This window comes from Tinamus guttatus, unplaced genomic scaffold, assembly GCF_059628265.1.
Source record: "Tinamus guttatus ecotype Peru unplaced genomic scaffold, ASM5962826v1 Tinamus_guttatus_pri_ptg000232l, whole genome shotgun sequence".
Classification (NCBI taxonomy): Eukaryota; Metazoa; Chordata; class Aves; order Tinamiformes; family Tinamidae; genus Tinamus; species Tinamus guttatus.
Window position 1 is genome coordinate 120,147 of NW_028288766.1, and position 25,588 is coordinate 145,734.

The 25,588-nt window shown below is 43.4% G+C and overlaps 1 protein-coding gene across 3 annotated transcripts in view; it reads right to left on the reverse strand.

The window, feature by feature from the left end:
• The window catches only part of DUSP22 (dual specificity phosphatase 22), a 39,334-nt gene extending 14,105 nt beyond the window's left edge, over positions 1-25,229 (reverse strand). For 2 of the 3 annotated variants that reach the window (XM_088525659.1, XM_088525658.1), the window contains exons 1-3: positions 25,121-25,229; positions 18,823-18,856; positions 11,366-11,448 (exon numbers count right to left, since the gene is read on the reverse strand). In XM_088525659.1, coding sequence (XP_088381785.1) covers positions 11,366-11,448; positions 18,823-18,856; positions 25,121-25,141 — 138 coding nt within the window. In that variant the 5' untranslated portion in view covers positions 25,142-25,229. Of the gene's footprint in view, positions 1-11,097; positions 11,117-11,365; positions 11,449-18,822; positions 18,857-25,120 lie in introns of those variants that run through there. The other variant, XM_088525660.1, reaches the window with a different exon arrangement.
• Positions 25,230-25,588: the final 359 nt, after the last annotated feature.

Genomic DNA, 25,588 nt, shown 5'->3' on the forward strand with positions numbered 1-25,588 from the left:
TCCAGAGCCTGCGATCCTGGAGGGCTTCAGCACCTACTGCTTCCAGCAAAGCCCATAGCCTGCCTTTCGTTACTGTGCTCACAAACACTTGGAACCAGCCCGTTAGGCCAATCCATACAAATTCTCAAGCAGAAGATGGTTAAAGCTGCTGGAATTTGTTACTTTGACCAACATATGTCACTTGTATGATGTTTCTGGAAAGCTGTGGTGATGGACTCCTCCCTGGGAGGAAATAATCACACACTCAACTCAGAAATAGTTAGAGGTGGGATCTCAAAAGCACTGTGCAATGACCTAGAGCTGCTCCCACAAAAGTCAACAGTGAAACTCTCAGTTTCCCGAACGCAGTTTGGTCCGACTTTGTAACTCCCAAGGATCACACCCCATCAAGTTTTGCTTCTCTTGGTTAAAAAAGATAAAATAAAACCATAATCAGAAAACTAAAACATAGCAACTTGGCTACATTCTATGGGATTTGTATTTAAATGAGATCCTAGGGATATATTCTGTGTAGAGATTCAAATTTTGGTTGCTGTAATTACCTTTTTTCCTCATATGTGCTGGATACCTTTTAATTCTTTCAAGATATCAGCAATAGATACTTAATTACTGTCTGTGATCATTTTTGTAAAGCCTACCCAAGATCACAATGTTCTTCGTATATTTGTGCCCCAAGACACTGCAGTCCTTCCTGTACACATACCCTGCAGATAACATCTAAGAATTGTCCCAAAGGGACCTCTCATCAGAGCAAAACAGTTTATGTCAACGGAAGAAGTAAATACTGTCAGTTCTGCAACATTTTAAAAGGCCTGCAAGAATGATACAGGCGTCACTATTTTAGTATCTAGCGGAGCTTGCTTACCATTCCAAAATGGCACAACACAAGATATATGCAGGCAACAAATCAGTAACACACAGAAAAAGCCAAACCAAAAGAATATTGAACAGGCAAGTAGATCAGATCCCAGGGAAAATTTCAACAGCTTCTGAGTTAGTATCTAATCCATACTTCAATCTAAGAAGCTTTATTGCTTGCAAATGGAGTGTCCAAATGCCATATTAATTAACATGGGGAGACAAAATACAAAATTGATGTCAACTGTATGGGCACCTTTTTGTTTTGTTAAATATATATATTACATATATATATATATGTATGCATTTAAAAATGCATTTTATACAAATATATATTATATGTATATTATATAATATATATTATACATATATATATACGTAGGTATGTATAAAATGCAGTTTTTCCCCCTTGGAACAAGTTAATTCCCTAAAAATTATATTGGGGGCTGAGGGAGAATAGAGGGGAAAGGAGGAAAGCACAAACAAAATAGGTGAAGTATTACTTCAACTTACACATTCCCAGTTCAAATTAAAGCTCCTAGGACAGTGAGAGATGGTACACTGCTTGGTTCATCCCTCAGTTCATCTTCAGTTGATACTTTAAAATCACTGCTCGCATTTCTTTCAGTCGTCACTTTTACCTAAAAGCATCCAGCCTCCACGCATACACTTTCTAAACTTGTTTCTTTTTCTTCACATAATGATCCTAACTGGTGCTTTAAGTTACAAGCAACCCTGCTTGTTTAGGTGCATTTAATGGATCAAGACTATAAAATGAATATAATAAAACATAATTTACTTTTCATTTTTCTGTTTCAGCAGAGTAACCACCAAAACTAGATTTCTGTCTCTTAGGCCCTGAAACTAAATGCTACAGTTAAACCGATACAGTGAGAGCTAACAAAACTAGAGCAAGTATTCTGATTTCACGATTGTCAAAGTTGAAACAAGCGAGAGTTAAGTAAAATTTCTAAAATTCACTCTTATTTGAGAAACAGTGACTACACACCAGCACAAGTTCATCACAGATTCTAGAATAAGCTACAATGAAATTTGAGGTGCTGAAAAAACTAAAGTTTAGAAGCACACACAGGAGCACAGACATATACGCAGTTGTTTTACGCAAAAGGCTCAAGCTACATTTTAACTAAACTTGTAAAATTTGGCATTTAGGTTTTCAGAGTAGAACATGTAGAATTTTGCAGTAGCAAAATGACACATCTTCAAGAACTACATGTCAGATAATAGGTCAGTGACTGAGAATGGGATCTCTGAAGAACACACAGAAATTTGATCTCACAATACCAAGAATAATTTCAACTCCAAACAGGACGAGGTTCAAAGAATACTGCTGTGAAAGAAACGCAGTATCTATCTGGACACACTTTATTATGACCAAAGTCTTTCTGAATTCAGTAAGAATGATGCTCAATTGGACTGCAACCTAAATCATACTAGCATGCAGTTTATGCTATATAAAAAACATTGGACAGTTTTCAAGTTTGAAGCAAAATCCATCTAGCAAAAGTATCTAGTGAAATAGGAACTACAACTAATTATTATTGCCTATTTAGTGGGGTTTAAAAGTTGTGCTCTACTATTACTACTAGTAAATTATTAGGGTACTAGTGTACAGATGTACTTCAGAATTTTGTCCCCTCCACTGATGTATGTTATTATTTCTGTTACTCTCTTTGGTACAAGAAACCTTATCCAGAGATTAGGATACTGGGGAGCAGAGGGGAAAGATGTGTGAGGGAAAGAACCTCAAATTAAAAACTTCTACTCTCCTAGGGGTAAAAAAAAAAAAAAAAAATACTTTTAAAAAAGTGGGATTATATTTTTGGCATTAAACCTCTCTATTTAAATATATGTAAAGATACCACCAAAGACTTCCAAGAATTTTTTTTTTAAACCTAAAACCCTAAAGTTAAGTTTGTGAACCCAGATGCAAATAGAAAACCTCCAACACCTGGCAAGCTCTTTCAGGTTAGTCAAAAACCATGTGTTAATTTGAGTCGTCACATAACAGATGAGGACAGCAGGATTTATTTTTGCTTAGGGGCATTTCAGCAAAAAGCTAAAGTGGGAAACAACCAGCACAAAGCTTCCTCAAGCCAAACCAACAAGAGTTTACTAAGGTTCTGTCCAGTAATGCACCAAACTGAACTTGCTAAACTGAAAACCATTCAACCGTTTGTTTGTCCTTTCAGTTACTTTCTGTAGCAATCACCATTGGTGTTGATTTTATTAATGACTCATAGAAAATACATTTGTGCTTCAGCAAAAAAAACACCACCACCAATTGACTCTAGTGAACAATACTCAGATTTGGTTTTGAAAAAAATTATTACAAATGCACGAAATTAAAATAGCGTGAAATAATAAAATTAATATTTTGTGTTATAAAAATAATAGTTTGCATTTTCTGTTATCTCAAATAATACAAAATCTTTTATAAGAAATGTTATTTGTTCATGGTATTCTTCAGAAGTAGTCTCAATGACACTTTTGAAAAGTCCATGTCATCAAGGCTGAAAAATGCTAAATGCAAACAAATAGTGCCCTAAAAAACCCCATATCTCTTTCTCCCCATCTTTCCTCCAAATCCCCCTTTCTAAAACTGTAACATGAAGGAACTATTTAAAAATTAAGGTTTTTTTCCTTACAAAAAAGAGCTGCAGATAATATTAATTCTAATCTTGAATTCTAATTCTAACTTGGCTCACCTAGGGAATGGAAACTGTGAGAAAACATTAATAAGTTTACATTAAAGCTGATTTTTTTTCTCCTTAAGGACACACTAAGAGCATTCGCAGGGCTACATACTGGAACTAAGAGGAAGGACTTCACTAATCTGCCTTGACTATCCAAGTGTATCAAACCCTCCAGGCATGTCTGGGTGAATTTACCCGACATTTGTGCTCTACCTATCGCAGTTGGTCACTAATGCTAAAAAGGAGCTCTAAGTATTACAATAAACTAATATATCCAAGTTGCCTCTCTCCTTCAGGGAATACTGGCACCCAGTCATCACACCTCTGCAATACACTCACATTACAGACTAATTAATACCCCACAGTATCTCCTATGCATAGGATGGGTCAGAAGGTTTGTCCTGTTCTGGTCAATGCAGTAGCCAACCTGTGAGTAACACCAGGCCAGGCTTATGCTGGTCTAAAAATCCCTCATACATGCAACTCGCCACTGAAAGCTTATTGTCCTTGTGCTCTCCTCCCGGCCACTAAAGCTCAAAACAACTAGCACTAACTGAGCAAAATAAGCAGCAAACTGATCAAGTGCATCACCACAGCAACTTCTGTCAAGAATAACTCATAGTGAAGGCCTACTGTGACACACTTGAAGAGCTGCTTTGTGGAAGTCTCTTGGAGGCTTCTTAGCAGGCCACCAAAGTCACTTCTGAAAAATTAGTCAGAGCCCCCAGCTTCACCAGCAGAGCCAATGCCAGACAGGACATTACTACTGGCACTGCTATACCTGAAATAAAAGTGGTAGCTGTTTTGCTCAGCATGGTCTTCTTGAAACATCTCATGAGGGGAAACCCTTACTATGAAAAAGCAGTGAAACATATAAGAAAGTAAGTTTTTGATTAAAAAGGGCATTTTTACGTGTCCTCTTAATGTAGCTTAATGGCTGAAAATTGTCAGTGTCCGATACCAGTGACACAAGAATGTAATGCAAGTCTGCTTTGCCCGAATTAACAGTTTGCAGAGCCTATCTTGATATGACAGTATTGACTTTATGATGTGGTATTTGCATCTTTGACCCATCTGGATCTTTAATCGGTCCCATCAGTATCTGGCCTATATACAAACGCTAGCAGAACCTCTGAAGAGAATACGCTGCCCAGACATCCCAAAAGGGATGACTTTTCTCATCTTGTCATCAAGATGCAAGTTGTTTATATGAATGTCCTCCTATAGCTCAAGGCTCATGTATGTTGTCCTGCATAGAAATAGTTTTAAGAGACTGTATGGAGGTTCTCACTTACTGAGCAGCATCTGTCCACTATTAGAGTACACTCAGAAAGAAAAAAGAAAAAAAAAAAAAAGCATGGCTGATTGGTTTCCCAGTATTTCCCCATTTAGCTATGTCTTGTGAAACAGCAGTATGCTTTTGAGTCCAGGCAAATGTCTTCTTGGTTGGTTTCTGTGTGAAGGAAGCCTTCAGCACTTCTCGCTGTATCAGCTAGGCAGAACAGGAATTTTTTATTTTATTTGAGCACAGGGCTCCCCCCACCCCACTACTATGACTATAAAAAAAAGGGAATCCATCCAGACCGTGCAGCCATGATAGAGAATGAATCGCCACAAACTGGTGACAGAGAGAATTAGAGGACTGAAAAGTTTTAGTGTTTTGGTAAAAGTTCTTCAACAATAAATCTCATCATGTTTTAATGTGTTAACAGCAGAGAGGTAGTCAGGAAAAAAACAAAAAAGGGGGGAGTCAAAAGGCCATGCCAAAACTGTGCTGAGAAAAAGATTACTTGCGTTGTACAGAGCGGCCAGTTCAGTTCCTCTATCCCTTTTACCCACTTTTGCATGCAAGCCTCTTGTGTCAGCTAATACTGAAGTTAGATTTGCAATATCCAGCCACGCTTAAAAAGAGAGAACTCAGATCTTTATGGAAGGTAATATGAAGGCATTATCTATAATAGGTCTGCAAGGTTGGAAAAATTTCATGGCTTTTGGTAGATATTCAACTGCTTAAATTTTCAGTTTCCTCCAAAGGTCTGGATTTACCTAACAGCATTTTTTTTCTTTTAATTCACAGACTTGATTCAACATTTTCTCTATTGATTTCCCCAGCTGTAACTGTCTCATCCTGAACACTTAACAAAGCAGATATATCACAACATTCAGCAGACAAAACTGATAATAGAGAAGTTACACGGCTTCATGCAACATGTTTTCCTACAGCTTCTGTTCCTCACACTTACTGGTTTTGTTCCAATTGCAGCATCTTTTTGTTGATTGTATTCTTTCCTATTAATGAATGTGACTTTCTATTGGAGGAATATGAAAGATTATTCTAAAATATTCAACAGATATATTAACTACGTGCTTTCCTCTCCTGGGAGGTCAGTTTCTCAGAGACTGAGTATTTGAAACCTACTTCTGCCATGACTGAAATGAGTTTTTGTGCAAGGAATATTGAATTTGGCATCCAACTTATTTAAAAAATGATCTAGCCTTAGTTTTTTTTTTTTTTAATTTCAAAGATACTGTTAATTTAGGTTATTCTGGCTGCACAAGCTAACAAGACAGACAAGAAAGATGCTTAGTTTAGTTAGCAATGAGCTCTTCTCTGCCTCTGCCACCACCAAAAAAAAAGAAAAGGAAAAAACCACCAAAAATAAAACAAAACAAATATTCTTTAGTAACAGAAAGCACAGAAACAAACTTCACATGCATAGAGCAGAATACATGCAGAAGTCCACTTCTAGTGCAATTTGTTGCAAACAGAGTGAAAAAGGGAGAACTCTTGTGACAGCACAGGAAGGCCCAGGTAAAAGATTGCTGGTTTGAGACCCAAATCTCTGCGATTTTTACGGTGCCTCCGAGATGAGTGCTGCATACAGAGCTTCCTGTGATGTGGCAGAATTCACTATGAAAACACTACAAATAAATCAATGTCAAAGGACTCCATAGCCACAGAAGCATGGTAAAATTCCTGTGTTTATTAGGCTAAACCTGCAGGTCAAGAGCAACAAAAGTGCTAGCACCTGACAAATGCGTGAAGGCCTGTGTAAAAGAAGCTGGTAGTTTCAGTCTGCTTCCTGACAGACAGTTATCTACAACACCCACAGTCACCAGAACTGGCATCTCAGCTAAACAGCCTCAGATACACCAAGGAGCAGAAGCTCTGACTGCAGAAGACAAAGGCCAGAGATCACTATCATATGGCCTCACTTGAGTTAACTCCTCATACACATAAACATGACCTTAAAAACAAGAGAGGTCAGGGGCAGGGCACAAGGGGATGATAGTGGGAATTAAGGATGCTGCAAGCTCAGCTGCTGCACGCTGCTGTGCAGCACAGCACATGCTACCAGGACAGGGATGCACCCGTGCTAAAGTGGCTGCACAACAAAGACCAAAATCCTATTAGGTTGGGCTCATATCCATCTCCAAGTACCATCTCCAGAGATAAAGCAAGTGCCAGGAAAGTTCACATTTCACCTAACTTCAAGCCTTAACTTCAATGGACCTTTAATCACACACCTTGTAAACAGGTTTGTCTTTATCTCCTTCACTCAGATCAAGCGACACAATTTCATAGACTCAGATGTAATGGAGCAGAGTAAATATGCATAAATGCTGCTGCAGTATTATTTTGCACAACAAGGTGGGTTTGTTGTATTTTGTATCCACTGACACTTGTTGAAAAGTTCTGCCAGGTAGAGAACCTTGGGCTTGTCAGGAATGTCTCTATAGGATTTTTCCCAGCTTTTGTGAAGCATCCCCAAGAGGAATAACTGCAGGGGCAACCAAAGCAAAAGTGCCAGTTGGCCTAGCTGTTTTTCTTTGAAGCAATAGTCTTCAAGTCTTCTGTAGGCAGAGGGAAGAACTGCTCAGCATTAGTTAAGCATTTCCATGTTGTCTGTGGGTTCTGACCGGCTGCACCTGACGGGCTCTGCTGACTCCCCAGGCCTGGTTAGAACATGAGGATACCACTATAGTCAGACCTACCTTTTGGCCTCCCATCCCTATAGCTGTTCATTCTGGTTTTAAAGAGAGTTTTACCCAGAGATCCAACAAGTCACTGACAGTTAATTATATAATTATTTAAGGCACACCCTCAGATATCTCTTTTCCCATCTACCCTGCACCAACAGTGATTTTAAGCTCTGAACTAGCTGAAATAGATTAGAAAGCAGGTGGCAAGGCACATAATTATTCTTCCCCACACATGGCTTTTGTGCGGATTTATAAAACACCTGCAACTGCTCCATGGGCTGCTGTCCAAAGCGCTCTGGAGGAGCCGGCTTTATTCACCAGGGCTGTTTCCTCCGTGCCTGCTCAACAACGGTCACGATGCTCTCAGACACCTCTTCACTCGGAGGGTGGCTTCTGTGCATCTGAAATAAACCTTGGCCCATACTGCATGCCCTTCGTTTTCATGGACACACCACCAGTTTCCTACAGCTTTTCGGATGGAGGTACCTACACGGATCTTTAAACTACAAGATGCTTACCTAAGTTGTTAAGATATTGCATAGCACAGGAGTACTTAATTGGAATGGCAACCTTAGGATTCTTTCTGAATATAAGTTACTTCAAGCTTGCTTTTATTAAAGAACAAGTGTCCCTGAAACCATTTATACAAAAAGAACTAAGGGGCAATTTTGCAAGATAGTTAGTGCAGATTTTGCCAAATTTCTTCGAGTCTAAATCATCTGAAGTCTTACAAAACAATTCTATGCCCTGTCCTCAATGAAGACTGCCAATGTCTAAAGGTCTAAAATCCAGATTGAAAGTTAGCAATAGCTTCCCAAGCCCAAACCTTCCTTATGAGGCAACCTATAAATCACAGTAAATGATCATTATGATGAAACTTGGAAATCAAACACCAGGGAAAACACGTTCTTTTCTAATTATTTTTCCTTTACACGCATATACTTGTGAGCAATATAACAAATAGGCAATATAACAAGTATAACAATAAAACAAATGTTTATTTTGCAGAAGTCTTCAATCCTTTTCTCCTAAGTTGGTAAGATATGAGGAACTAAAGCAACATACTTCCAAATACTCCAGTGTACAAAGCCCAGGGCAAAGAAAACATTTTAAAAGGTCCTGTGAATATTTTAAACACAATCAGGTCAAAACAGTACATAGAATCACAAAGGCAGAGCGGAGCAATACCATAAGCGATTAAAATTGAAGTTATTTTTTACAGTCTATAGCAAGTTGGTGTTCACCACATATACTGAAATTTGCTTTCATTTCTTGAGTATTGCTCCTACACAATACGGACAACAAAATCAGATGGGTCAGTCTCATTTTCCGCCCAACATTATCAGATGTAATGAAGCGATACATTGGAAGTATTATTGCATCAAAACAAAATCAATAGAGAAATTTCAAAATCTAACAAGAAAGACGTGGATACTTTGTTGCCTCGGAGGACAATATTCCGTTGTTTCGCAGACTGTCAAATATTCCAGTTCACTTCAACAATTTATTACTTAAACTGCTGAGATTCTGAACCTAAAAATGTTTATCTTTCATATCTTATTGCATTAACCAAAGGTTTTGTTTTTTCTATATTTGCAGCATTTCCTGTAGGCTAACTAGGAATTATTTAAGACAAAATATTGTTATCAAATAACAAAAGCATATATTGTGACTCGAGAATATTGAGCTTTTTAGAGGTAATCAGTGTCTGTGTACACACACACACACATACAGAAAAAAAGAAACTTCTAACAAAACGTCTCCTGTCACACCAGTTCCATGATTAAAGGTCAGAATAATGAGTATCTGATCACAAATGTAAGCCCCCAGTTTACACCACAGAAATCTAGGTGAAAGCTGCAGTCTGAGGTCCAGAGGAGAGGAGTGACTTCAAGGGGCTTGAGAACCAACCCCAAGTGCAGTGCGGATACACAGGCTGTGAACAAGCCAAACAACAGTGTGGCAAAAATGTAAATAACAAAGGGATTCACGCAGCACAAAACAGTGGATGCTTTCCAGGTCCATGTTCCTCAACATAAGCAATAAGTCACAAGCAAACACTGCAGTATGAATGATAAGGCAATTGCTAATGATCAGCTCAGCTTCCAAACAAACAGCACTTGCAGTCTCTGTCCACCTGGCCAAACGGGGAGGAGTTTTAAGACTCTTTTTTCCATACCCCTGGCACACAAAGGAGCACGGCCCATGCACACCTGGAGACACGCGCCTTTTAGCAGGAAGCGGTGAACGGAGCAACGCCATCCTCACACACCAGCCACTACTGTTCCAGTGCAACAGCAATTCCCAAGCGGCTGCACGGTGAACCAGAGTGGGATCCAGATAGGTACAACCCTTTATGCTTTCTGCACGGGGTGGCTAGAGGAAGGAATAGCAACTCAGTTATATTTAACCCAGACCAGCTCATGCAACCCCACAAACAGATGCACCACCACAAGCGACCGGGTGGTGTGTGGGCTGCCAAAACTGCCACCACTACCAAAAGAAACTCTGACCTAAGGCTGCAGCTGAACAATGTTATAACTAGTCTTCCTTCCTTTTGAATCATCATCATAATAATAATAAAAAAGCGAGCTTCTATTTATTTTCGAGAACACCCTAGAGGAAACACATGCAGAAGGCATCCAAACTACAACCCCTCCTTAGGCAACGCAACCATGTAATACTTCAGGTAAGAGCTGTCTTGAAATTCAACATGTTTCAGAACTAACAAACATCAGGCACAGGCCAAGTGGACAGAGGAATAAAGTCAACAGCCTAAGCTCCGCTTCATACTACTAAGTTCAAAGTCAGCTTTGAATTCATTGTTGACTTGATTTTTGATTTTGACTGTGACACGTTAGAGAGACCTTTTGTTCAGCCTACCTACCGATTTGCTTGGGGACATGTAGAAATTGTGCAGTTTAAGGATTGAATCCACTGGAGACTTTGCACGTGAAGAGAGTGAAAAGCAGATATTCCCAGCAGGTTCTGAGAAGCAGCGCCAGCAACTGCTTTACCTGCTACTTTGCCATATTTGGTGAAAAGCAAAATGCAGGGAAAGAAGAAAATTTTCAGGGGGACAAGCAGTTCCCAATATATGTCAAAAGAGCAAGATTTCAAGGTACAACATAGCTGCCCCCCTCCAAAGGTGAAGTGACAAAGACAGCACAGCAGTGATACACAGAAGATCTTCAGCCTGGTCTCAGCTCTTTCATTGCTCAAAATGACATAACACATCAAGTCATTTCAACTCTTCAGGTCAGTTTCCCTTCCGTGCACACGGAATAATACTTCATATTCAAGCGCTTGAGACATGAGGATGCTGTGCTCTACTATGTGTAGTATATTAGGGAGCACTGATTCTCCCTCACCCCGAGCCCCAGTAATGCAATTTTACAAGGAAAGGGGTTGCAGACATTTTGCCCAACAACCTACTGTACAGATGCACAAAGGAGCCTACTATGAAGAAAGACTGGTGGCGGGAAGAGGGAGAAGGATTATTGTTTATGTGATGCTTGAATTGCACACAGAAACTTACCTTTACTATTAAATTAATAACACAATTTCATTATTGTGTTACTTTGATTGATACTGCAATTGTCTCTTTGTCAGCCAGATTTCTTTGTTGTTGTAACAGCAGCGAGAATGAAATCTGTGCCTGAATCCGAAAACTACGCTGTCAAACATTTCCAAAAGAAAATCAGTTTCAAAACACCAATTGTACAGAATATGAAAATAACATCAAGATGACTGAAACAGTCAACTGCAAAATAAGGGTTTACAATGGAGTCCCCCATCTCTCTTACCTCAAGCATAGGGCGGGCACTGTCATGGATTGAAAGAATGTGCGTAATGTTATTCTTACTCAATTGCTCTACATCTCGGGCATCTGTGATAAAGGGAAAAAGGAAGAGAATTTTTTAATCTCCAGAAATAGCCCACTCCCCCTTCCCTTGTGCATGTTGAAAAAAAAATGACTAACATTGCTCCATTTCTTCATAAAGTAAAGCAAAACCTTTAATGCAGCTGTTCTACAACACCGCTGTCACAGGGGGAAGGGACAAGAAACATTTCTAACTCCAAAGCAAATTATATGCTATATAAAGAACCAGCTGAAGCATCTAAGGAATGTTTTCTTAAGTCAAAAGTTTCACGTATTTTGCATGTGAAATGTAAGTCTGCGTGTATTTCTGTGTGCAGGTGACGGCCATCTGAACAAGTACTCAAACCTGTACAAGAAGCAGCCTGCCTCCCCTGCACCCACAAAGCCCCTTTCAGGGGATATATTCCCACTTGAGGGATTGTGCTTGTGATATCCAAGTCTAAGGAATGAAGCCAAACATATCACTCGAATTAAGAACTGTGTCAACAAGGAACCAGGGTTGGATACCTATTCCTCGTGGACTAGAAGGCAAAGGGGTGCATTTAGCTGCCACATAGCATGAAGTCAGAGAATTTGGGAGAATAATGATATCAAATACACAAAAAAGAAACGCTGCAGAAAAGAAGTGTAGTTGTAAAAAGGTGACTCCTAAACCTTTAACCAGAGGGTTTCAGACATTCAAAACTGAAAAGCAAACTGAGGCTACTGAAAGTTTTATGCTAGATATTGTGAAAATATGGTTTTGTTACTATGAGAAAGAAGGTAAAATAGATTATAGTCATTGAGCAACTTTCCCCATCCTTAGCCATTAGCTTTGGCCATTACCTGAAAAAGACCTCCAAGGACCACTAACACCGGTTAAAGCTAGTTTGTACCTATTTACTTTTGACCTTTTCACTTAAGAATGGCACAACCCAACAAGGCAATTACAGCGGTGGTTTTGTGATGTGAACACCTGTCTTCCAAACTAGCCCATATGATCTGTTCACACTAGCCTGGTTGCACACACACACACACATAAAAAAAGGGTACTGACCACAAAGGTTTCAAACCGGCTCTCTCTAGGTACAAAAATAACAATAGCATCACCTGTATGTTCTTTATGCAAGAGTTCGGTCAGTACCTCTTGCTTTATCTTATTCCACACCACTATAAAGTTTCAATGCCCCCCCCCCTTTTTTTTTTTTACCTCATAAAAGAAGAGCTGGATATTTAATTACATTGTCCCATAGATGAGATCCACATGAGCACAATATTAAGCAATAAAATTTAAACCAAATCAAATTAAAAGGCTTGTCCAGGGCTAAGAAAACGAAGAGCCAAAACTGCATGGATTTCACATGAAGGTCAAACTTGTATGATTAGGTGCCTCTGTTCAAAATTAACACAAATACTATATGAAAGAGAATTAAATTCTAGCTTCACAGAACAATTTCAATTTTCTAAGAATTTTAGAGAGAGCATTTCAAAACAGAAATGCTGATGTTTGTGAGGAGAGTTCCTTTAACCCACAAAATCTGCAGATTTAACAGTGTGGAGGAAACCCTGATTTCTCAGGGAACACAGGCAGGCAAAGATTTGGAAGCTCCAGGAGACATCCCAGACATGCTCTCAGTGCTCCCTGTTTTCCAATGGCTAGGGGCAGATTTCAGAGCCTGCTAGCAGGAACTCAGTCTTCACGCATACCCACTCCAACCAGACTCCAGGGCATGGACGAGATGGTGGAAAGCAGCTTGCCATACAAAGCAAACAGCTCTAAAAGGGGATACAAGCTAAAATGCAATTTAACTGCTTTTATCCAGGCCTTTGGCCCCAATGGACACTGTACAACTCCAATGGACTGAAAGATTTCAATTTTTCACTTAACTAAAGATGCTCAAGGCTACATGAATTCAATAAATCAAAACTGTACAATAAGATAGGGAGATTTCAGACACAGGCAGAGAAGGGCTGTCCTAGGGCTACATCCCAGGATAAGCAAGCTCTAATATATTTAGGAAACAGTAGCTCAAGTCACAGAATATTGAGAAGAAATTGTCACTGTATTATCTGGATGTAAACCTTAAATAGTTTAACTGGGGAAAAGACCTCTTGTTCTCCTTGGTCCCCACCATAAGTGACTGCAGATAACGCCCCCCCCCCCCAAAAAAAAAAAAAAAGATTTCAATAGCAGCGCAAATGAAGCTTCTTGCCATTCACAGTCTTGTACTATAAGTTTACAAAAGATTTAAGGCACTATGCAGAAGACCACCAAAGCCAGAAGAGCCACCCTTAACACAGCAATTCTGAATTCTTTATTGTAGTTTAATGCTGTACGGCCACATGCAGTTTCTCATTTGAAGATGACAGCATGAAATACCTCATCTCAGAATTTAAAGAAATTTAGAGTCCATGTAGAGCATCTGCAATAGTCCCTCACATGTGGGATTATTCTTGACAGTAGGTTGCCTAATATTTTGCTTCATGCAGTAAGAAACTTCCCAGACGATGGGGCCTTTCAGTATTGCCTTCAGGAAATTCTCTCCTCAAAGGAAATCATGCAGTTCACACAAGGGAAGTCTTCCACCTTCACTCACATGCTTGTATTTAGCTTTTCTCACTTAGATTTCATCCTACTACTGCTAGCTTTAATCTCTATGTTGAGAGCTAGACACCTAACCATAAAAGCAGAGTCGTTGAAATGGGACCGGTAGAATCTCAACTCATTTCCCTGTAGCTCTGGAGTCTTCCCGTGCGACTGGGGATGCAAATCACTTCACAGGGGATTGAAACACACTACCAGACCAGCATTTCTGTGATACTGTAGGACACATTAGTGACTGTAGGACCCTAATATTACAGTGATGAAGTCTCATATTTACATACAGTCATCCTCAATTATCCTTCCAATTCTAAAGATGCAAGTGAAAAACAAGATTTCTCCCTTCTTGAAATAGGCAGGTGACAGGTATGAGTATGGTATTTTGGTATGAGCTTTGGTATGAGTAGATACCTCTGCTGATAACAGAAAAATACCAAACCATCCTGCCAGGAAAAGAAATAAAAAATACAGTCCCCTATTACTGTAATGTATCTGTAACATTTACCTGCAGTTGAATTTAGAAAATGAAAAATATTTACAAAGTATACATGAAATAAGCTTGCTCATTTTTGTCACCTTTTCTCCCATTAGCTAGCTAGCACAAACGAAGAGCATCCTTGCTTCTTCCTCCTCCAAATATACAATTTTGATTTTGTTGTTAGTGGAAAAAGCAGGAATACTCTTATAACACAGTAAGCTAATAAGCATTAGGTTCCTTGTATTACATTTTAGTCTCTACATGTTAAAAAGGTACAAGTTGCTTTGAGAAAACAAGTTAGGCTAGGAAGTACAACAGCATTAGGTTTCAGCCTCTCTCTATATAAAGATTACAGACAATTTCACCATCCCTGCATTTGTAAATAGAATCTCTACTCTTCTAGACTTCTAGACTTTATTTTCTGCTCTGGGGACAACTAGAGAGACATTTAAAGGACAACCTCATCTTCAGTGGTGCAGAGCCCTTCAAGCTATCACCACGAATGGCTTCCCAGCTGGAGAGCTGTGTCCCACCACGGAGTTCAGTGGTTCCCCACGTGCAGGGACACACACGTGGGCACACATGGACACACACACACATATGAACAGAAACCGTGGCCCCCCTGCCTACATCTCTTCATATTATGTTCTCATAAATATTTTGTTCCAGCCTCTCAGGAGGACCTTTTCAGGAAATGATAAAGCTGAGAGAGCTGTCTTTTTAATAAGAGTACCTAAAAAGTCTTTATTTAAAAGATGAACCTGGAAAGGGAGTGGTCTCTTCATCCTCTTCTGTTTTCAGGACCTGAAACAAAACCTTAGAAAAGGGAACAAAGACTAAAAGAACAAACCTTACAACAGGAATTAAATGGAAACTTGATCAGAATCACTTGGTGGACACTATCTTCTTATACTCGGTCACAGGACAAATAGAAACTTTCCTGAGTTTCTCCAGCTCACTCACAACACCACTGGACTCTTTGCGGGAACTAAACCTCATATTGTGGCTTTCCCCGTTAAATCAAAAAGCCCCCAAATATTCCATTGGAAAAACCTGAACCTTCCAAATGCAGCTACAAGCAAAGAAGGACACAAGCTCTTCAGTAAATGAACAGAAAGACTCTTGGGTCTCTAGTGCTGACTACTGCAAAACTCTCTCTCTGGATTCAGACAACCACTCATTCAAAACCTTCTATCAAAAGAAATAGTATTTTTTTCTATTGATTCAGAGAAAGAGGCAAAAGAGTGCTCTGCCATATTAGCCTATTAGAGAGCAAAGCTCTTATTTTTATCATGAGCGCAAACACCTTTCAAGATACATCAGGTTTCCAGTACAGAAGGAATGCACAGACACACACAATCCTATAAAAGAAGAAGAAGAAAAAAAAGTCTTTTGAGGGGATTACACAATTTAATTTCATCTGAAAGGAACAACTGCAAGAAACCAAAAATCACCCTGAACTGGAACTTTCCCCAATTCCCAAGAAATTGCTTCTCAGGACCTTTTGCTGCAAAAGCCTAAGAGAACTTCTAGGTTCTCAAACTAAACTCCCTCTTGGTATTGTACATGGACAGCAATAATTCTTCTTGAATTTTTCTGCCCTCTAGCTGTGCAATCTCACACTCACCTCAGGAACAGAGCACAGTTTTAATGCGATGGGTAGCATCATACACAATGTTATAATAAACATTTAAGCACATGCCTAGATCTGTCCTTTTTTAGAAGAGTTCTGTAAAGACATACTTAAGTCTTGTAAATTCAGCAGCATTTCAGCACATATTTTTGTGCTTTCCGTAAACAGGGTTACATGTAGCTTTCAAATCCTAAAGCCTATAAGGTGTTTACAAAAATCCCTCACATTGTATGTGTCTAAAAGCTTGTGCATCAGCCCACAAAACAACTCCCATCTTCACAACAAATCTGTTCTGCAACAGGCTTTGTGCCTCAGTTTACCTATGAATTAAATGAAGAGAGATTTGCACATCTTCTCCCACAGGTAATCTGTGCATTAACTAGGCCTGAACAGACACTCAGAAGTCCTTTATGTAGAATAAAAACATGACTGAAAATTCAATATTAATGCTACAATCAGCTGCTGAATGTCTCCTCCTTGCCCCTCCAGGACTGCAGCATTCAAAGTCCTTTAACATCCTGCTTTCATTTAGAAGGAGAAGGGCACCGATCTGAAAAAATAACAACAACCCTCCTCAGAGGTTCCCCACGCAACGGGGAGTGCAGATTGGCACCGCAATAACCTAGCTGTGGAAAACCTGCGTGCCCGGGCTCCCCACGCAGTCCATGGGCGAAGGAGAGGCGATCCTGCAGAGGGCAGGTCAGAGCATCGCAGATTCCCCTGGACGCCCTCGCGGAGGCAGCTCTCTCCACAGAGGCTGGTCAGCGCGGTGCGCAATGCCAGGGGTTCGCTGTTATTCCTCTCCCTGGCTGGAGGCAGCTCCGCTCAGTTAGAGCTAGCTGCCACAGAAAGGAGTAGCCAAACTGCTCAACAAGGGTGCACTACAGAAATTCATTTTCTAAACTTACGCCTTTAAAAGTAGCTAGGCATTTCAGCTACCCAAATTGGGATCTTCTAACCAAGCCCAATTGCAAATGCTGCTGTGTATTTCTTAGCAATGATCCCCTTTATGGAAGGCTCAAAATTCATTAGTCACTTTTTGAAAGAGTGCCACAAAGCAGAACATGCCCTAAGAAGATGGTAATGAAATACCTCCAGAAAGACTGTAGTGATAAACCAACAGTCTGTTCCAAAATGGGATGACTTCACTGCACAGGCAGTTCATTGCAATTGTTCTTAGGGAAGCGGGTGACAGAAAAAGCCAGAATTATAAGAAATTGCATTTATACTAGTAAAGAGCTGTTACAGCAATCTTCTCTCTTCCTCCCCAGACACAGCTGGTAATTTGAGATATAATGACAGATACTCACTATGGTAGAACATAATGATTAAATGCAATACAAGCAAAGGTCAGAGCAATAAACAAATGAAGAGGGGTTTATTTATTTATTTATTTTTATTAATGCAAGAGCAGACTTCATAACACAGACGCTTAGACCCATCCTCTCTTCTTCCGAGGAGGCAGCTGAAGCATTTCAGCCTGTGCTTTGTTGCAGCCAGGCTTCCAGGGAGCACTGCCTGCTCACCCCGTCCGTGAGCGCGCACACACGAGCTGCCCCACCGTGCACGGCTCGACGCAGAGCCGGCCCCGGCGGGAGGGCTCGGCACGGGCGCTGCCACAGGTGCCCGCTCACTCCGCTCCCCTTCCACAGCACCAGGCAGACGCTCCAGCCCCCCTTCCCTCCAGTTTCCCCCCTCGGGCGCGCCGTCACAGACTCCCCGGCAGGGCTGCCACAGCAAGAGCGCTGGACTCAGAGCCACGTTCCCTGGGCCTGTCCTGCCCACTCCACCAGGCCGTCTGAAACCTGACGGCATCTCCCATCACACTTCCTCCCACCCTTCCCCACTCCCACTTTACTTAAGCAAACAAATAAATCAAAGCAAAAACAGGCCCAGTCCGAGAGTCTGCACTAACTGACCTTGGCACCCCTCAGAGTCCTGCCTCACCACTGCACCTGAGTGAATACTGGGTGAACAGATATGCAGGCACAAGCCATTTCCTTCCGAGTAGGTGTAATGGGAACTGCTGCTAACAGTGCCTCGAGAGCAGGTCATTCATGTGGATGTCTTTATAAAGTTTTTCTGTTTGTTTCATTTTCTAAATATGGTTCTATCATTCCTTACACAAAAAAGTAAACCTCCTGCAAAAGGGAAGGAAAAAAAAAAAAAAGAAAAACAGAGAAAACAGAGATGAGAGTCTCTGATCTGCAGCACGGATAGCGTGAGCAGCAGTGGTCAGAAAGCAACCTGCAGACCTACCAATCTCACAAGTAGTGATAACAGAACTCCTTGGCAGTTGTTATAAATAACCAGAGTAATGAAAGCGATGAGCAGGGAGCATGCTAAGCCTTTACTTATAAGGAGGGCTTGCAAGAAGCCTTAGGAAGAATCTGCCTGGCTCCCATGCTTGGCTGCTACACACAGGGCTCATGCAAGCAAGGCCAGTGTCGGGGAAGGCTAGCCAAAGCCCGCTCCAAGGAGATGGTGCTCACTTTCCTGCTCTTAAAGCACTTGCAGCGCAGCGCACGGATGAGAGAGCAAGCAAGTTCTTCTTTAAATGGTACCAGAAACGAAGCAGAACAGGGTTAAAGCAGCTGCACAGATGTTAGAGAGTTCTGTAGGCCTGGGAAACAATACTTTAAGACCCCTGATAAGTAACCCTAGAGAGAATGATAAAACTAAGCTTACCTTTAAAGTTGCCAATGAACAAGCCAGGCAGAATCTGTGAGAAAGAAATATAGTATCAAATATAGATATCTTGTGGTAACAAAATTTGACAAAGTTCAATTTGCATACAGGATGGAGCATACTACTTTAGCAGCAGACTACTGTCAAATGCCATTTAAAAAGTGCTGACAACATTTTGTGCATCTTTGCAGCCTCCTCAAACTGCATTACTCTGGGTATGCTGCACTCTGAGCACTTTCCTTGAGAACTCGCTGTTAATCATGTCAGACTCCCGTGCAGCGGTCTCTCTCGAGAGCATTTTGCAAGTGCAAAGTGGGCCTCGCAACCTGCCCTTCCCCCCTGCTGTAGGATAAGAGTTACCCGTATTCGACCAGTGGTGAAACTTCAAGCAGCAAAGGCAAGTGATTTGCCTAAAGCCGCTAAGCAAGCTGGACAGAGCCCTGCAAAACATGAAATCCAGCGAGCGCTTGAGGCGCGAGGCCGCGCAAGCCAGGGCCGCAGCACCGAGGTGCTCCTGAGCGGAGGAAATCACTGCAAGCAGCTACTTGTGCAGTCACAGAGTGAAAACGATGAAAGTCCGTGAGTTGCATTTTCCTCTCACAGAGCTCCCCGCTCGCAGCGACTCCTAGAAGCCGACACCGCGCTCAGTTACGTGACTTTCTTCAACTCGCGGGTTTCAAGGTCAGCCCGAGGAGCAGCCCTGGGCAGCCCGAGGACACGTGTGCAGGTGCAGATGGCTAAACACTGCGACGCTACCCCTCCCACGCTTTCATAACCCTCCCAGCTTGGAAGCAGCACCCAGGACGCATTCAGAAAGAAAATGAAAAAAAAAATAATGAAAAAAAACATTTTCTGGAAAGAAAAATAGCTGCTCTCTGCCACCTGGAAATGCCTGGCCCACACCCACATCCTTTGAAGGGCCGAGCAGCGGCAGTGAGAGCGCAGGATCCGCCTGCCTCTGGCACGTGCAGAACACACTGCCAGGCAGAGCTGCCAGCAGCAGCTTCCTCAGGCCTTGGCAACACCCTCGTGTCATCGCGACTGCAGCAACAACCTCTCGAGTGCAGCTATTTAAAGGGAGGTCTCCACCCACTTCGCTCCCTCCGGCAGCCTAGGAATTCCAAAAGTCATCGAGGACTTTTCATCAGGGATTATCGGCCAAGCACCGGCCTCGCGCCAACCTGCTGCTGAAAGGCAGCCCAGCTCGCAACGCTCTGGCCAGCAACCAGCAGAAGGGCCTGCAAAAGAGCTTCACACCCCCTGAATGCTACAGATTGCACCTAATAGCAACTCGGCCTTCACCATCACCTCACTTAGCCTTACAGAAAATAGAGAAGCTGCAAAAACTCGCACAGCCCCTGTAGCTGTGGGATGCACAAATCTTCCTCCTCCTCGGCTTTGCTAGAGGATCCATCCCCACGTGGCGTGTCACATCGGCTCTGGCCACGGGGTTCAATTCTGCAAACGTTATGAGAAGGCGACTTCTCCGTGGCTCCTGCTATGCCCTGAACTTATTACAAAGCCAGAGAGTATTCAGGCATATTTTTCTTGGTTTCACCAACTCAGTCTTGGAGGGAAATTCAGAAAACCCAAATAATTAAGGGATGGAAGACAATATAAACTACAGAAAAAAAAAGAAAAAGAGAAAAAAAGCTTCTTTAATTCTGTACAAACAGGGGTCAGTAGGTTTTGTACAGATAAGACCATTCTTCCCTATTTTCCCTCCTTTTGCTTGCCCTTCATTTTTCATTTGTAAAAATTCAACTTGCCTATAAAAGTATAAAGAGAAAAAAAGGAGCAGGATAATTCCCAAAGATGGGGCATCAAACAGGGAAAAGCATCCTGGCAACTTCCTGTTCCTCTCCGCACGGGCAAGGGTCACAGCTTTATGGGCCCATTTATCGCTTGCAGCTCTGCCTGGAGGCCACTGGCCCAGGGGAGGAACCGGCAGCCAGAGGCTGCTCTGAAGAGCACAGTCCCCAAGAGCCACTGTTAAGGGCCAACGCCTCCAAACAGCATTTGCTCCAAAGCAAAAACAAGTCTAGCTAGCAAACAATTTCACCACCAAGCTCAAAGGCTCACCCCAACCAGCTCCCTCAAGCTTTAAAGATCAAAAAGAAAAAATAAAATCCTTTCTGATATTTTTAAAGACCAGCCTGGTATTTCCTATCTGTAGCATGAATCTCAACACAACAGCCTACTGCAGACGACAGCATTTTAGACTCCAAGACATTATTTCCACATCAAGTATATGCTCTCAAGAGAGGATGAAAGCTTAAATTCCAGGCACAGTCATTGAGGTTAGACATTATATATTAAAGGGATGCCAAGGCACACTAGGGGAAAAAGGGGCTTTAAAAGGAAGGATTTGTCAACTGTTGTTGAAGGAAAAGTTTGTGCATTATGAAGCCACACTGTATTCTAGATAGAAAATGAGGACACCATGCAACCACGGACAGATGTCACCCCTGTTGTCCTAGTCATTCTAGAAGCAAGAAACATTACTATGGGTGAAAGCTACCTGGAAAGAAGTGAATCTTCATACAGTGCTGACTAATACTTCGGATCTAGACTATGGCTGGGAACTTTCAGCTGTGTCATCTCACACTGCCATCAGTAACTGCAACTCGAAGCTACAGAAAGAAATGAAGGCTGATGGCTTCTAGGGGCGTGTGAGAGAGAAGGGGTGGGAAGCTGAAGAGAAAAAATAAGGTGGTTGTTTTTGTGAACTTTTCAACCACTGCTTTATGAATAAAAACAGTAGCCTCCTTATATCATCCGAAACATTGAGAGAATGACCACGGACTAAATAACAGATGCATGAGACTGCACAACCAAGCAACAAGGACAGCAACGCCTGTCTTCGTTCTCATCTCTTCCGTGAGAACGGCAGGAGGACACCGCGTACAAAGGCAGAGCCCTGCAGTGGACAGCTAACACTCCTTGTCACTCCTCTTGGAAGACTCGCTTCTCTTGAAAGCGCTTGAACGGCTACCTTTGTCGCCGTCTTTTAATACACAGTTAGTATAAAGCAGCAAACTCCTTGCCCAGTGTCACTTCTAGTGACAGTAGCATCAACTGGTGCCCTGGACAAGTTCACTGCAGCTGACTGGGTTTTCTGTGGAGATGGCAAGAACTTGCAGGAGCGGCTGAGCCCGCTTTACGCGCCGGCACAGGGGATTCACATAGATCAGTGGGATGGACTCGCTGCTCATATGGATCAGCACGGCTCTGCTGACTTCCACGGAACTATTTGCACTGGCTGTATCTATCCACACTGATTTACATTTCTTATGAATCAGCCTCTTGCCTTATCTGCCATTTTTGTAACGATAACACTCAACTCACCCCTTCAAGAAGGATCTGTATGAATAATTGGCATTTAAACGTATCAAGACAAGCAACGACTAAATTCCAGGGAAAACACTTCTCTAAGCATATCTTGCTCACAGAGAAGCAAATCTAAGTACCACAATCTCTAGCATCATCTCAGCTTCTAGCCCTCAGCTTAAAGAAAACAGATTCCAACTTGAACTCCGAATGCAAGTTAGACATTAAATATGAAGACAAATCCGGCCACCAGAACAATTTCCTAACAGTCATATCCTATTATTCATTCTGTAAAGATTTAGAAAAGGTAAATATGTAAGATACTGAAAATTAGCTGTAGTTAAGCAGTAAGTTTGAAGTCAAAGCATGTTCACTAACCAATTTCCCTTTTTTTGAGTAGAATGAGGACAGTATTATGAACTTCAGTTTAATTTGGTGAAAAAAAATCAAGAGGTCTGGATGGGCTTTAGGAAAAAAAAACAAAAACAAACAACAAACACAGCTAATTTTACAAATAAGAAAATTAAGAACAAAATAAAATCTCCCTTACAGAGCATGCCAGGTCTCCAGCCCTAAATGGCCGCATAAAAAGTCCAGTGCAATTAACGCTTGCTATGAAATGCATCAACATCACGTTGCAGAAAAGTAGGAGGGGACCGTGCCACTGAGAAAGGCCCCGCATCCGAGAGCAACAACAGCAGCTGTAGCAATCTCCGGAGCTTTTCCTTCCCGTACGCATCACAGGTCACAACTAATCCTCTTCCCCTAGCTTTAGCACAAAGAGATTCTCTTAAGTGAAATAATCCACCACTGGTTAAGCTGTTTATTTTCTCCTATAATCTGCACATAGCTCCACAACAAAAAAAAAAAGCGCCGCATTTGGTAACTAAGGTAATTTGTACTGGTAAGACTACACCGGGTCAAGGAACTACCTCCCAGCAGCATTGTTCACAACACCACGTCTCCCTTGGCCCCTCTGGTTATCGCTGACTCATAGGATCAAAAGGAGCAGCTGATCCACGGGCACCTTCTGGAGGGGGCAAATACAGGACCTACACTCAGGACTCCTAAGAAAAATAAACCCTGATGGCCAGTACCCAATGTTGTCATAGCCTGCTTAGAGGAACCAACTCTTCCAGAATTGCAGAACATTTCGGTGCCTTGATGAAAGCAGTAAGAAGGCAGGTGAAAAAAAAATCCAGGTAGCTAGTGCTATGCTTGTCCAGAAAGCCCCAGCTGGTACATGTCAGGGCAAGACATAACAGAATTAAATTGACCAACCTCGAAGTCACAGATCACCAATTTCTGCTCACATGGTATGACAGGAAGATGTGCTGCAGAGATAGAGCACTAAGCTTCAAAGACTTGGGAATTTTGATTGCAACTTTAGCATTCCTTCTCAGGGCATATTAAGAAGGACAGGAGGACTTTTAACTTTCCAAAACAAAGAAAACTACAAATATCCAAAAGCCTCTCCAGCTGTTTCTTCCTTAGCAGCCACTCCTGGAAGAAGTGTCTCCAGGGGTGATGACATGTCATGATACTGACCTCAGTCTTTCAGAGAAAAGATGGAAAGAAGGATCAAGAGAAGTTCTACTGCCACCCACTAACTCAAGTTAAATTAACCAACCAGACCTCTCCTCCACCTAAAGTTTCTATGTCAATGCATCTGTGCACTGGATGAAGACACTTTACTTCTTCGACAGCTCACTCTGTCCTCGGGATGTTCACCAGACCGACTTCCAAGGAACATGGCTGCTACATTTAGTGAGCTTGTGAGCAAGCAGCTCTAGCTCCTCTGTTCCTTGCAGGATGCCGCACTCATAGTAGAGCTGCCCCCAAAGTACTCAAAGTGAGATGTTGAGACACAGGAGATGACTCACAGAATCAGAAAGTCACAGAATGGTTGAGGTTGGAAGGGACCTGTAGAGATCATCTAGCCCAACCCCCCTGCTCCAGCAGGGACACCTAGAGCACGTGGCACAGGGTGGCATCCAGGCGGGTTTGGAAGATCTCCAGAGAAGGAGACTCCACAACCTCTGTGAGCAGCCTGTTCCAGGGCTCTGTTACTCTCACAGGAAAGAAGTTCTTCCTCACATGGAGATCAAAAAAACTCAACTCCTGTTCTTCACAGTAAGCTATATAAAAGGCTAACTAGCTAGCACCATGCTTTCAAACCTGGGGCTAAAACACAACGGGAGATGCTGAGATAAATCAGCTTTCCCTTGATAAGCACCGTGACATGCCAGGGCGGAGAGCGCCTACAACAAGCCTCAGCGCAGACCCGTTTTCCTTCCCCACCGCTATCTCCGGGGCCACACACTTCCCTATCTCCACAGGGAAGGAGGGGAGTGCGCCCGACGCCAACCCCGGCCGGAGGCGACAGCCACTGCTCGCGCGGGGCCTTGCCCAGGCCGCAGGGCTCCCCGCCAAGCCCCGCTCGCGGGCACCCCGGGCTGCCGGTGACCCCAAGAGCAGCCGCGGACACCGAGGCCGGGCGCGCTGCGGAGGGGCGCGAGGAGGGCGCCGGGCTGGGCCCCGCCGCCATTAACCCCCGCCGGGCGGCCGTTGGGGCAGCCCCCGCCCGGGGGAGCCCGGCGAGCCGCAGGCGAGGGCAGAGCCCGGCACCGGCGAGGAAAGGAAGGAGGGAGGGAGGAAGGAAGGAAGGAAGGAAGCGCGCCCCCAGGGAGACGTGCGCCCTGCTTGCCTTCCCTTCCCCTTCCTCGCCTCGGGGCGGGGGACAGAAACCTCAGAGTTAAGGAGAAAAACCCTCTTTTTCTTTCTTTCTTTCGCCTAGGGGCAACTTCAGCATCTGCCGCTTCCTGCGCCGACGCCGAGGGCTGGTGAGCCGCGAACAAAGGAGGGGGAGCCGCGGCGGGGAGGCACCGCGATCCGCGGCGGGGCTCGGCCTCGCCCGCGCACCACATGCACCCCCGCCCGGGAAGCGCAGCGGCGGCGGCAGCGTTACCTTGTTCATCCCATTCCCCATGGCTAAAGCGACCTGCCCCGCTAGCAGCGCACGGGAGCCTGTGGGCTAAGGAGCCGCCGGCGCGCATGGGAACACGCTGCTGGCCGGGGCTGGCTGGGCAGGAGCGCGGCGCTAACGAGGGCGGCGGCGGCGGCTGTTACTGGGCAGCGCGGGAGGGCGGGCGAGAAGGAGGGCGGGCGAGCGCGGCTCCCCCCGCGCGGGCTGCGCTGCGCTGCGCTGCGCTGCGGCGGCTGGCGGCGCGGGGAGGCGGGTTTCCGCCCCGCCGCCGCCACGAGCTGCCGCCCGCGGGCGCGGGCCGCCCTGGGGCTTGTAGTCCGCGGCGCCGCCGAGCTGCCCGCCTGCCTCGCCTCGCCGGGGCGCGGCGGGGCCCTGCGTGTCCCCGCGTGTCCCACTGCGGCGGCGGTGCCCCGCGAGCCGCGGCCGCAGAGCGGCGCCGGGGCGGGACGC